The sequence below is a fragment of the Leptinotarsa decemlineata genome, unplaced genomic scaffold (assembly GCF_025532065.1).
Source record: "Leptinotarsa decemlineata unplaced genomic scaffold, Ldec_3_MD MMD2_P_RNA_scaffold_12, whole genome shotgun sequence".
NCBI classification, from domain to species: domain Eukaryota; kingdom Metazoa; phylum Arthropoda; class Insecta; order Coleoptera; family Chrysomelidae; genus Leptinotarsa; species Leptinotarsa decemlineata.
The window spans coordinates 12,599,370-12,613,418 of NW_027412526.1; the positions used below are offsets into that span (position 1 = coordinate 12,599,370).

General features: G+C 35.3%; 3 protein-coding genes across 4 annotated transcripts in view; 1 reads left to right on the forward strand and 2 right to left on the reverse strand.

Annotated features, from left to right (window-relative positions):
- Positions 1-8,189, reverse strand: part of LOC111513232 (WD repeat-containing protein 91) — a 34,080-nt gene extending 25,891 nt beyond the window's left edge. The window contains exons 1-3 of one of the 2 annotated variants that reach the window (XM_074174436.1): positions 8,041-8,189; positions 7,744-7,868; positions 2,389-2,510 (exon numbers count right to left, since the gene is read on the reverse strand). In XM_074174436.1, coding sequence (XP_074030537.1) covers positions 2,389-2,482 — 94 coding nt within the window. In that variant the 5' untranslated portion in view covers positions 2,483-2,510; positions 7,744-7,868; positions 8,041-8,189. Of the gene's footprint in view, positions 1-2,388; positions 2,512-7,743; positions 7,869-8,040 lie in introns of those variants that run through there. The other variant, XM_074174428.1, reaches the window with a different exon arrangement.
- LOC111513234 (uncharacterized) overlaps positions 1-14,049 on the forward strand; it is a 70,737-nt gene that overhangs the window by 2,703 nt on the left and 53,985 nt on the right. The gene's annotated exons all lie outside the window — the stretch shown is intronic.
- LOC141481948 (uncharacterized) lies at positions 3,783-6,388 on the reverse strand. Its single transcript, XM_074174422.1, has 2 exons — positions 6,159-6,388; positions 3,783-5,871 (listed from the first exon to the last, which is right to left on the reverse strand). Exon 2 carries the CDS (start codon positions 5,851-5,853, stop codon positions 4,183-4,185), a length of 1,671 nt encoding a protein of 556 aa, XP_074030523.1. The 5' UTR covers positions 5,854-5,871; positions 6,159-6,388; the 3' UTR covers positions 3,783-4,182.

Consider the following 14,049-nt stretch of genomic DNA (forward strand, 5'->3'; position numbering starts at 1 on the left):
GGTAGAAAAATAATAATACTAATAGATAGATAGATAGCACTTCATTTCGAACAGGTGTACTCCCAATTACAGAAAATGTTGAAGAAAATATACTGAAATATATATAACATTCAATTCAATTGAATTCACATATTACATATTCAATCGACAAATTACAAATTATATTTATATTATAAATGAAATAATATAAGATTCAATTGACATATTATAAATGAATCAGCCTTCACGAAGTTGACATAAAACGATTGAAAATTATAAAAAAAAACTATAAAAGAAAGCTTCTATGTAAGATACAATCCTTGATAAAGATCAAAGAGTTTCCATCAGTGTCACACATGTTACATACTAAATTAAAATTATACCACATTACATTTACTGGTGCTTTGAGATTAATATTTGTTCTACTACTCTGACAATGAAATGTTTTCTCGTATCTTTATTTGAGTTGAGCAGATGAAAAAGACCTCGGCTTATCAAAGCGCGTGACTTTCACCTTACTCAGTCAGAAACTGAGTGTTCATCATGGCATGCCAGGATGGTGTCTTCAACACCTTAGTCTACCGCAGTCGCATGATGGGTATAGAGGTTCGCGACAGAAGGTGCAGGGCCTGCAGCGAGACGTCTCTGACCCTAATGAACTTGCTGTCAGCATGTCAACATGAATATCCATTGACATAACGTGGCCCTAAGAGTGCTTTATTACCATTTTCGGCACTTTTACGGTATTGACGAGACACCGGTGTTGCCCTACGCTCCTACCACCAGAACAAGACGATATTTGTCGTGTATTTTTCAGCTCCTGGCGAGACGAAAAGAGGAAGAGAAACGGATAAAATATTTTCTCTTCGAACTCCGCAGACTCTACCCATACCACTCTGTCAAGATGGTTGCACTGATTATAGGAGTCCTTGGTGGAATGATGCCCTCTCTATTCTCAAATCTTAAAATCATACCGGTATGCCGCACTAAGGCAGACGTCTAAGCCGGACAGATGCAGAAGCCTGTGATTCTTGGCTCACTGGGCTTGCTCAGGGCACATGCTTCTCGGACCCAATGATCACTTACCCCCTGGTGTGGGATGTGGTCGTTGGTTGAAAATGCTGGCGAGCCTTCCCGAATGTATTGGGGCTTCGGGGGATAGGGCCTGACCAGCGCACACTACGGTACAAACTATAATAATAATAATAATAATAATCGTTCATTCAGTCCATTCTATAGTTTTCTGATATTTCTCATATTCAAGTAACACTTAACTGCCACTGGATAGTTCACAAAACCGAAACACGTGTTTCACGGAGGTAGTTAGATTGCGTTTAGCTGATGTTGTGTACTCGAGTTGTATGTATGAGTATCAAGTTTCTGTAAGATAATGCCAGATACAGAAGGCATGAATGACAGCAATATTGGAAGCTTTTTTTTTGGGGGTTTACTGTTCCCTAACCAGGCAAATCAGGAATTTCAGTAATATTCATTCGCATAAATTACTGTACTACCCATTGGTGAAAAGTTTATTGGACTTTGGGCCGAATATTAGTATAGTATAGCGAATATCAAAAACTCCAAAATAACTTTTGAGGATGTCTGAATTTTCAAAAATACCAGTCATAATTTAGAGGAACTGCAGCAAATTTGGAATACCTACTGGTTTGTGTTTTGGGAATAAGTAGAGAAGAAAATGGCTTAGCCCAATAAAAAATACATCGCATGGTTAGAAAATTATCAAACTTCAATACTAGAAAGAATAAAACAAAACGATAATTGAGAACATCATCAAAATTTTAATAAATCTAAAAAACTCCAAAAGCTTCAGAATCTAAAAAACTCCAAAAGGTGCAGATGATCACCTTTTTTTCTTTGAATTTGCTTACACTTTTCCTTACTATCTAATAATTTTTTTAATTTTGTAACAGTTTTTTAGTTTTCAGTTCTCTTGGTAATCATTTTTATAAGAAAAAAGCTTACACTAATATAATTATTAAGTAATAATCCTTTACAATAATCACAGATGGAATATCCCAAATTATATTCACTTTCGGTATTCCAAATTAACAACATGACATCCTAACCTTAAATTTCATATCACATTTTTAATTTCAGAAATATTAACAAAATAAAAGTAAAACCGTTAACTAAAAAGGTCGCTTATTAGTTCAAATAATTACAACAAAGATTTTATGTATCATAGTAAATGATTGTCAATGATTGCTTTTTTACCGAAAAAAGTTTGAAATTTGACGTTTCGCTTCTACGAGGCTGGCAGCCGGAATGTCAAGATGGCGGCCGGTTTTTAGAGCTCTTTAGCTCCGTATGGCGTGTGATGATAAGTTTACAAGAAGAAAACACAGATGGCACTTATAATAATTAGGTATCCAAGGTGTTCCAACTTACCTGCAATATTCAAAATTTGCTGCAATTTGCAGTATTGTGAGATTTTCACTAAACAAAAAAGTGTTTTTTGAATACGTTGATTATGAATTTTCATCAAGTGTCTGCCAACTTAATCATAGGTATATAAGAAAATACTACTGAAAAGATCAAATTAGATGAACTACTACTCAATTTCAATTTACAAGTGACATCTTTGACTCCTACTAGAGTTTTTACCAACCAGTCAGGGAAAACTTCATCTACTAAAGTCGATTACATACTAACAAATGTTGAGAACATGTTTTGCAAATCCAATGTTTATGAAGGTAGTTTCAGTGATCACAAAGTATTCACAGTTACTTATAATATGCCATTAGAAAAATCTAAACTTATTGAACAATCTTATGTTATTTATAGAGATGTATCAGAGCATAACATGAAACAACTCTCCTCGACATTGTCCAAAACCAGTTTTGATGTAATATATAACAAAACTGATATAGATGAGAGCTTTCTGGCCTTCATGAATATTATAAGTGATGCTATCGATAAATGTTGTCCGACCAAAAAACACAAATCGTCCGCTAGTAACAAACATAACTGGATAACTCCTGAAGTGAAACAGGCTAGTCTTGATTTAAAAAGTATGCATTGGTTATGTAAAAATATAGGCAACGAAGATTCTCGTGCTGCATACAAAAAAGCGAAGAAAGACTATGAATCATTAATAAAAGCTTCAAAGTTGAATTTTCACGAAAATGTAATTAAGAATTCTAACAATAAAAATAGAACAGTTTGGAACCTAGTTAACAAAGAAACGAACAGAAAAAAAATCCAAAGAGATATTACTCTCAACTATAATAATAAAGTAATCTCAGACAGAGATCATGTTGCGAACATATTTGGGGACTATTTCTCTTCAGTAGTAGAAAATAGCTTAGCAGACCATTTTGGCGACAATAGATCATCCGTATGCACAGTTTCTGGAATTGAATCGAATACTTTTTTCTTTATGCCCGTTAACGAATGTGAAATTGACGCAGTAATTAACAATCTAAAAAATAAAAAAAGTACAGGAATTGATAATATATCAGTGAGAATTTTAAAAGAAATTAAGTTACACATTTCAAAACATTTAGCTTATTTGTTGAATCTATCAGTCACAAGTGGCAAATTCCCTTCAATTCTAAAAACAGCCATGATCATACCAGTTCATAAGAAGAACGATACATCGGATATTACAAACTATCGCCCCGTGGCCCTGCTTAGCATTTTCTCAAAAATTTTTGAAAAGGTTGTGAATGAGAGAATATTGAGATTTTTATCAAGGTTCAAGATCCTGTCCGATTCTCAACATGGTTTTTGCAAAGGCAAGTCCACTCAATCAGCTACTTGGAGATTCTTAGAAATCATATAAGGTAGGTGCGGCCAATAAGGCCTAGCTAAGCGGAAATTTAAATAAATCAAAGACTGTTTAAACAAATCAGTAAATTTTAATGTTTATTAAACATTTATGTCAATCACTATTAATTAAAAACGAAAAACAGCAACTTCTGCTATAAACATAGTTAAAATTAAACATTTTAAAAAACACTGTCTTTAGGCCTTATTAAACTATGGTAGTATATTAAGGCCTAAGACTTTAAACTACAAAAATGAATGAAATAATCTTCTTATATTTGGTAATTGAGATCCATAAAATAATAGTAATACGATAATCACAGTAAAGACTTAAAAATAACATTTTTTCTTTAATTAGGCACAATCTGGACACTCAAAATCATCATCATCCTCCTCTGTTAAACCAACGCACTCCTAGTGGTACCACTTGCTGCATTTGCAACACATCCTCATAGCAGTCTCTTGCTCCTGTTTACATGCGTGACAGTACCAACTTTCTCTATTCTCTTTCCTGCTCTTTGCTCCTTTTGTGCTTTTCATTTTTGAGGTCTTTTTTTCTATTTTGTTTTTATCAAACAGGTCTTTGGTAACTGGAGTTCCTCTATAATTGATGGCTTTTCTTCTGACTGTTGGTGTCTTTTCGGTATTTTTAGCTGGTGTAGGCAGGAGTTGCTTAAATGATGCTCTCTTCACTTGAGCGAGGGGTACATTATCCTCATCGTCAGAACTGGAACTACCGTAAACCATTCTGTGAAACATTTCAGATGATTTTTTTGGGGTATTATCAATTCTTTGTTCTTGCATGGACGTCGATGTCTGGGGTGTCTCGGAAGCTGTTGGCCTAGATGGGACGTGAGGTGGCGAATTTTCTACATCTACAACGTCTGGTACAAGAGCTGGAGCTTCTGACAATACAGATGGAGCAAAGGCTGTTTCAGGAATAGCGTGCGGATTAAATGGATACAAACCAGTCGCTCTAAAACCACTTGTTATGTTACTATGTGTCATACATTTAGACCAGACAGTAGTAAGTATGATATTGAAGCGTGCCTTGGTAAGCTTTTTGTCTGGATTTTGTTCCTTGAATAATAAAACTTCTGAATCCCAGTGGTGTTCAAATGATCGATAGACAGCTTTGTCAAGTGGTTGCAGTTCATGGGTTGTATTGGAAGGTAAGCAGTACAATGCTATGTCGAGTGAATCTGCAACTTCCACGATGGATAGATCTAAGTGACAAGCTGCCCCGTCAAATATTAAGAGGCACTTTCCTGGAGTTTTGTAGCGGGCTAGGTGCTTCAAAAACTCTTTAAACAGTTCATTTGTCATATAACCTTTTGCAGATTTTTCTACTAATGATCCCGGTGGTAAATTATCATATAACTCAGGCTTCAAACGTTTGCCTTTGAAAATTATCATTGGTGGTATGCTAATACCAAGTGCGTTCACACAACCGGCGATGGTGACACTTTCGGCGTGTTCTGAAGACTGTAAATGAACTCTTTTGGCTCCCTTCTGTGCCAAAACAGTCTGCTGGTGGTGAATCGTTAGGCGGCAGCCCTTCTCATCCATGTTGTAAATCTTCTCAGGGCGAGTTTTGAGATCCAATTTATCATAAACTTCGTTCAGTCTCTGGAAATGATCATCTACGATAAATTTATTAAGCTTTTGAGCCCTGGCCGGGTTCATAAACTGAGCCTTTCGACGTGATATCTCCGGATGTCTCTTCATAAACGCTCTAAACCAATCCTTACCAGCAACTTTAGCTTGTTGATTGAAGGGATGATTGATGGCATTCGTCTCGCAAAATTTAAAGACTAACCGGCGGAGAATATCTGGAGTAACAGGTAATCCTATTGCAGCAAACCTCACAATTCTACTCACAAGCTCAGCTTCCTGTTCTTCATTAAGTAAAGGTTTTCGGCCCAAGGTTTTTTTTAAACTGGCGGTCTGGAGGTGGTTTCGTATAGTTCTTCTGGGTTCTTTGTACCTTTCAGCAGCTTTGTACGTACTCAACCGTCCACATTGTACTGCTCTGACTGCTGCCACCAGATCATCTTCAGACCACAATGCTCGCTTGGAAGGCATTGTGATTATGAGGTTTGCCTGAAAACCATAAATCAATTAAAAACAGTTGTTATTTCATTTCTAAAGGTCTTAAATGAACAGTAAAATAGTCACTCGATGATATTAATAAAGGAGGGTAATAAGGCCTATGGTCAAATTTTATAGGCCTTATTAACAACCAACCACATTGTCAAGAAAAGTTTAAAATATTATTATTTTGTCTAATTTATACTATTTTGTACAATACAGGTCTTTAAAACATTAACTAATAGGAAAGTTAACTATAAAATAATGTGGAAAAGTGTGAAAATGAAAAAAATACTTACGTTTGGTTCGACCGTTATATTATAAATCGAGACGTGTGTCCGCCGGCCACAATGAGCGATGTCGCACTGGTGGCAGCACGCGGGCTTGCGAGTCGTAACAGGTTTGGGGCGCCATCTAGGATGGTTTGCTACCTATGACTGTGATTTCGCTTAGCGGGAACCATTTAAAGTTGTGTTTCTGTTACTTAGGCCTTATTACCCGATAGGCCTTATTAGCCGCACCTACCTTACGCTTCTTTAGATAGGGGTAAGCATGTTGCAGGAGTATTCTTCGATCTGTCACGTGCGTTCGATTGTTTAAATTTTAAATTCATCGAGAGCAAATTATATAATCTAGGATTTAGAGGGGACTTCCTAGAATGGATCATTGACTTTCTTACAGATCGTAGGATGTTCGTCAAGATTAAAGATATGAAATCAGACTATCACGATATATGTTCTGGAGTTCCTCAAGGCTCTGTGTTAGGTCCGCTGATCTTTCTATTGTTTGTAAATGATCTACCTACTTATTTCACCAGTAATGAACATGCTCTCACTCTTTTCGCAGATGACACGTCTTTAGCTGTATCAGCAGAGAGTCAGGAGGAATTAAAATCAAAAACAGAGGAATTAATATCACTGTTCTTAAATTGGTGTGAAAGGAACAATCTGATTGTAAACTTGACCAAAACAAAATATATCTATTTTAATTTAAAAAACGATCCGAAAAAGCAATCGCTTGCCTTACTAATCAATGGAATGACACTGGCATGCACAAGTTGTACAAAATTCCTTGGCGTTCATGTAGACAACTGTTTGAAGTGGTCTGACCATATCACAGTTGTTTGTAAAAAAATCAATCAAGGGTATTATGCAATCTCAAGAATTAAGAATTGTATGCCTTTACGCGCCATTTTAGATGTATATTACAGTCTGGTCTATAGCCATCTAAGTTATAATGTGATCCTATGGGGAAACAGTGTTGACAAAGATAGAGTTTTCATTGCTCAAAAAAAAGTCGTTAGGAAATTACTAGGCATCCCTTGGAGGGAATCATGCAAGACATTTTTCATTAGTCATCAAATTTTAACCTTTCCCTGCATCTACATCTTTAAAATACTTTTATATGTTCGCGAATGTATAACAGACTGTACTAAGAACTCATTCTATCATAGCTACCCAACTCGATATGCAGAGGAGTTGAGCATTCCTAAACATAAAACTATAAAATTCGAACATTCTCCCAAATATATGGGAATAAAATTATTCAATCGGTTACCAGACCATTTCAAACAGATGAACACTGTAGCATTTAAAAAAGCAGTTAAAACATTGCTTCTTTCTAAGGCCTACTATAGTATTGGCGAATTTCTCTCGGACCATCTCGACTGAATGGGTTCATGCGGCTTTGGCATGACGTATTCAATTTTTATAACTACAATTGTTTTAATTTTTGTTATTCTGACTTATTTGTATAAATTTTTATTGTATTATTTTTATCTACTGATCTACAATTTTATCGTTTGATGTGATTTTTATCTGCTTAATACTGACCTATCCTATACGTTTGTCAACGTCTTTGAGGATGAATAAATATTATTATTATTATAATATCATGTATGGCCAGACTATCGTTCAGCCGAAAAATTCGTTTGATATTCATTGAAAGATTTTTTCTGTGGAAGACTCAATTGTTACTACTGTCTTTTTGGGTATATAACCTTCCATAATCTGAAAAATAAACAAAGTTGAATCAATACAGAATCTGCTGAAGTGCAATAATGGGCAAACTGAATAGGTCACTTCAAAAAGTAATTGTGTAATATGAACCACTGAAGAATTCAATTAGTCAGTAACTTGCCTACAATTAGAAATTAGTTGGAAAAAAAATAAATATTTTTACTTAGCTTTCTTTAGTGGTCGACGATACGAAAAACAATCTTTTCCTCTTCCATAACCTGAAATTAACTTTAAAACTTTCGCCTCAAATTGTGAATAACTTAAATTTTTTTTGACATACGTCAAAAGGAAAGTCATATGCGATAGTCTACATGAATACATATAGTGAATGTTTTTTGAGAATTCAGTTAAGGTTCATATTTCAGTTTTCAACCTCTCTCCTTAGTAATGGCAACCAGGTACGATCAATTTCCACAAAGATATGTGAAATACACTTGTTACATACTGAAAGAATATGAGGATTCTTCAGGTTTACTAATTTTTTTCATGAGTTCCATTGGTGATAATTAGTGTTTCATTCCATTCTATAGCATGATCACCAGTTTGATTTTAGTATATGCTCCGCAGTGGCGTAGCTAGGTAACTTAGGGCCCTGGGGCAATTAAAAAAAAGGGGGCCACACTGCTATCAAAACTGGTAAGGTTTAATGAAGTAAAATCATGAAATATACAAATACTTTAAAAATGCTGAGCTAATTTATCATCAGCTGCAGGGCAGGTAATGAAAATATTAAACACTGACAACATAAATTACAATTATTTTAATAATTGTAGTAAGTATTGGGCAATAAAACGAAATAGAAAAGATTCAAGGGTTTATTACTAATATATAAAGATCGGACCTACCAACTGACTAAATAGCTATTATAATCACAATCTTTTCCTAGCTTTAGTTTTCGCAAAAGTATCAATAACTTCGATTAAATCCAGACTTGATTCTGTTTTGTTCTCAATTGCTATTAGCGATAAATGTCGGAGTCGAGTTTGGCCCATACTATTTCTTAAATAATTTTTTATTATTTTCAAGTTACTGAATGACCTTTCAGCTGCTGCAGAAATGACAGGAATTTTAAAGAATAATAACATTGCTGTAAATACTTCCGTTGGATCGCATTCTAGCACTCCATATTAACTCATTATTTCCTTATATAATTGGTGAACAGTCCATGCTTCAGTTTAGATGAAATTAACAAATTGAAGTGGAAAGCCAGGGCCTATTGAATCCGAATGTTTTCTTTGGAATTCGTCACACTTTTGTAATAAAGTTGCTTCATCAACATGTAATAAAAATGTTGGTGTTAGAAAATCTAATGTTTGACAGACTGCACTCATACCAGTAAATCGTGTATTTAATTGAGTTATTAATGTATCAAGTACATTATTGAAAGTCTTTATTTTAAATATTTCTTCTCGGATTTAAAATCGGTGATCAGCAGTTATTTCATTGAAATGTTTTTTAAATTTCCTTTGCCTTTTTTCTTGAAAATGGGTATCTATACCATATTTCCTTGCAGTTCATAAGCTTTGCACTTGAATGTTTCGAAATCATTTCTATAAACTTGCAACTTGCTTTGGTCTCTGCTAAAGCTCTAAAGCTTTACTTGCCTCGCCCAAATTGATGTCGCATTTTTGTAAAATTTTGGATGCATAATTGATGTCATTCAGTATACTGTGCATAAATTCACAAAGCAACATGAACTCGTAATCCAGCATTTTTGTTTTAATACTCTCTGCTTTATTACGCTCATCTTTATTAGGACTCTTTAGACTATTTCTGATAATGCTTTGATAATATCAAAAAAAACGAAGTTTCATTGCAGATATTGTATTGACTCCACTGGACCATCTAGTGGGATTTCATTTTTTTATAGTGGTGTCCGATTCGCCTGTGAATTTTGACAGTAGATCCCAACGCTTGATGCTGTTTCCGGAAAAGTTAAACAAATCTGGCAACGTTGCGAAAAAAATTTGTATATCATTTATCACCAAATTTAAATAATGAGTGGCACAATGCACGTACTCCACGTTAGGCTGGATATCCTTAATATGTTTTTGTACACCATTATACACACCACTCATCACATTGGCTCCATCATAACCTTGCCACACACATTTTTTTAAATCAATATTTTTCTCTTTGAATAATGTAGTTACTTGATTAACTAAATCTTCCCCGCCATGTTTGATGGGTACATAAAAGCCCAGAAACACTTCTTTTACTTCCGATCTGATTATTATTGCATACCTCACAACAATGCTTAGCTAATCTACCTTCAATATGTCCTCAGTCGTATCCATTATGATGGCGAAAAACGGTGACACCTTAATGTCTTCTAGTAGACGGGTTTCGAGATTGGTGCCCAAGTTCTCAATCATTTCATTCTGAATTGTTTTACTCAGATATCTTGTAGATTCTAAAAACTAAAAACATAAAGAAACACAATTTTGAAAAACCCTTACATCAAACAGTCAATGATTATGAATAATATTAAAATAAAATAAAATAATTATTATTACCTTTGGGCATATCCAAAACTGCCGCAAAATGTGATCATATCGGGCAAAAAATTTCCATGGTATCCTTCCTGACTTAAGTCTTCTTGATGTCCTCTCAGAGCCAAAGAACTCTTTGCTAGGAAAAGTATGATATCAAATAACCTCAAAGAACCGTTTTCCAAAAGGATGTTGTTTTGCGAATTTCATTTTCAAGTTCTTTGTCGATAGTATTAGTATCATTTTTTTCCAAAATTCATACACAGCACATGTTTCCGTATGGCCACTCGAACAACTGTGTTGTTCAATTCTTTCTGATAAATGTTTCCAATCACGAATTCCCGTACACCAGACATTATTCCTCTGTGAAGAAAATAACCAGCAGCGTCTCACGATTAACTGGTCCATATTTTGAACTTGAAACGTAGTATGATTTTGAAAAACACCTATTATTCTGGTTGATATCAATTGGAAAAGGTCCTGAAGGCTGTAAAAGTCCCATATCAAGAATTTGACGTCTTTCATCATCATTTAGTATTTTATTCGTGAAGTTTCCCAAATCTCAAGACGATTTATCGTACACATTTTCGAAAAATTTAGAGGTCTGTGGTTTCACGGAATTTTGCGCTATACAATGAGTAGCCGAAATCTATAGATTCATTTGAGTGGTTCTAAAATCAAATAAAATCAAACCTTTGTTACCTACTCCTAATACAACATTAACTTTTTAACTATTCTCGAAAAAAAAACTCGACTTGAGTTGACAATCGCGAATCACAAAAACGCACATTGATGAATAATAAAACGCATATATTGATATCCATCAAATTGATAACACTGTCAACCCTCAGAAATAATTTAGGGGAATTCCCTTTTTATAACTTTCGAATTTATCTGAAACTGAGTTGCCATGATTAAAGTCGTGTTGCCACCTGTTATATTCATTTTGAAAATGGGAGAAATTTTCAAAAGTTGAGTTCGATTGAGATTTTCTAGTGAGGTTGAGGGCCCCCTGAGCTTGAGGGCCTTGGGGTACTGCCCCGCCTAGTCCCTTAGTAGCTATGCTACTGATGCTCTGTTATCCCCGATCCTGCCATCTGTTTTCTCCTGATATATTTAATATGTTAATTTTTTCTCATATCTAGGGGTCTTGAGGTTTCACCTATATAACTTTATTCACAGGAACAAGGTATATTGTGAATACAATCTTTCGTTTTTCTACCGAATTTTCAGGTTTGGTTTGTGTCAAAAGAGATCTCCATGTGTTGGTAGTTCTTGAAGTTGTCCTTACATCTTAATTTCTCAGATAAACCTCTTAATACGATTAACACTCGTATTAAGAGTATTTATCGATATTATGATCACGACATCAAAAAAAGGAAGTTGATTATGAACTTTCCTTTCAAATGTGCATTTTATCGTAGGTAGGGTAGAATGGGGGAATGGCGGTCAGTGGGAAATGCCGGTCAGTTTAAGATATCCATCTTCTCGAAACATCTCATTAAAAATACCAGTGCTTCCATCTAGTATACTTGCAAGTTACCTTATATATATGGCGCAATCGTGTTGACGCACCTATAGTGAGCGTGCCAGCCATTCCTGTGTGTAGAGGTGTATTCTTGTTATAATTCGAAATTTTTAACCAAAGGTAAGTCATTTAATATATTATTCGAATAAAACAGCGTTAACCACCAACTATTGCATGCGTATTTATTAATACAATATCTCGGTTTTGATTTTGAAAGCGTATTTTATCATTTGTATTGTCAACTGAAACAAACTTTTGTAGTTTTGGGGTTATGCCAATCATTCGAAGCGGGTAATGGCGGTCAGTGACCGGTATTACCCTATACGAAAATATAGGACAAGTTTTTGACAAACTTTCATATATCTTTATCGCATATAATAATGTAAAAAAAGTATCTCATAATTGCTTTTTGTGCGCAGATGCCCAGGAAGAGACCTAGAACAACAACAAAGGCGTCGTGGAGTAAAGCGATCTTAGAAAAAGCTATCGAAGCAGTAGGTGGTGGACTTTCTATTAGAAAAGCTTCCAAAACCTACAACATACCGTTCAGTACCTTGCAAGAACGGATCAAGAAGAATCTTCCTGCTACTGAACCACGTTTAGGAAGACATTCCACTTTCTCACCAGAGGTAGAAAAATCTATGGCTGAGAATATAAAAATTCTAGCTAAACTATTTTATGGTTTAACTCCACGCCAAGTTTGTCGTGCAGCCTACGTTTATGCTGAGACAAATAATATAAAGCACCGGTTCAATAGAGCGGCAGGACTTGCTGGAAAAGATTGGCTCTATGGATTTTTAAAGAGAAATCCTTCGATATCTATCCGCCAACCTGAAGCAACCAGCATAAATCGCGTGACAGCATTCAACAAGGAAGAGGTTAGCTTATTCTCTAAAAATTTGGAAGATATTATGGAAAAATATCACTTTCCTGCTTCCAAAATATATAACAAGGATGAAACCGGGGTCACTAACGTGCAAGACCCTGGCACAGTTATTACGGAAAAAGGACAGAAGAGAGTAGGGTCTGTCACATGTTATGAAAGAGGAAAAAATATAACTGTCATTTGTGCAGTGTCCGCTGCAGGGTCCTACATACCACCTATGTTTATTTACCCAAGACAGCGAATGTCACCACAGCTATCGAAAGATGGTCCAATTGAAGCTATTTATCACTGCTCCAAAAATGGTTGGACAAACCAAGAGTTGCTTGTGACATGGCTAATACACTTTGCCAAGTTTGCAAAGCCATCTGCAGACGAGCCAATCCTTATCGTTTTGGATAAACATTATAGCCCCGTGTCTTTAGAAGCATACAAGTTTTGTCGAGAAAACAATATCGTCATTCTTTCTATTCCGCCCCACACATCTCATAGAATGCAACCGTTAGATGTTGCATTTTATGGCCCTCTAAAAGCTGCTTTTCAGAAGGGATGTGATTTGTTTAATAAAAGCAATGCATTACAGAAAATTACCCCGTATGATGTGGCGTCTCTATTTAACAAAGCCTACTGTGACACAGCTACGATTAAGAAAGGGGTTTCTGGTTTCAAAGCATCAGGAATAGTGCCAATAAACCCTTCAATTTTTGGAGAAGAAGACTTTTTCGCTTCAGACTATTTATTAGCTAACAACACCGATCTTGTCATCAATGATTCCATACCTAACACCTCTAATCAAAATCGAGAAACAGATGAAGATACTTCTGAACCAGAAACCAGCAACCAACTGCAGAATACCATACCTCCGCCTGAAATGGATAATTCCCTTCCAGGTCCCTTCCACTTCCAACAGCAACAAAAGCTACAAAACGTGTGAAAACCAAACAACACTCCGCCATATTGACAGCAACACCTGTAAAAGAAGAATTAGAAATAAAGGGAAAAAAACGAAAAGAAAAAGTAATGAAGGAGAATAAGAGAACTGGCTATAAATCTGGTCAGAAGAAAACAAAGGTTACAAAAAAAAACATTAAAGAACAAGCCAAGAATGTCAAGACAAGACAATCCAAAAATATCAAGGCATCAAAAATCAGTTCAGAATTTTCTTCTTCGGATGAGGAACTTTTGGCTTCAAAAATGAAAAGGCGTTTTGAAAATGTTTGTTACGACAATAATGTTGACGATATTTATTCAGGAAATGAAGAAGAGATA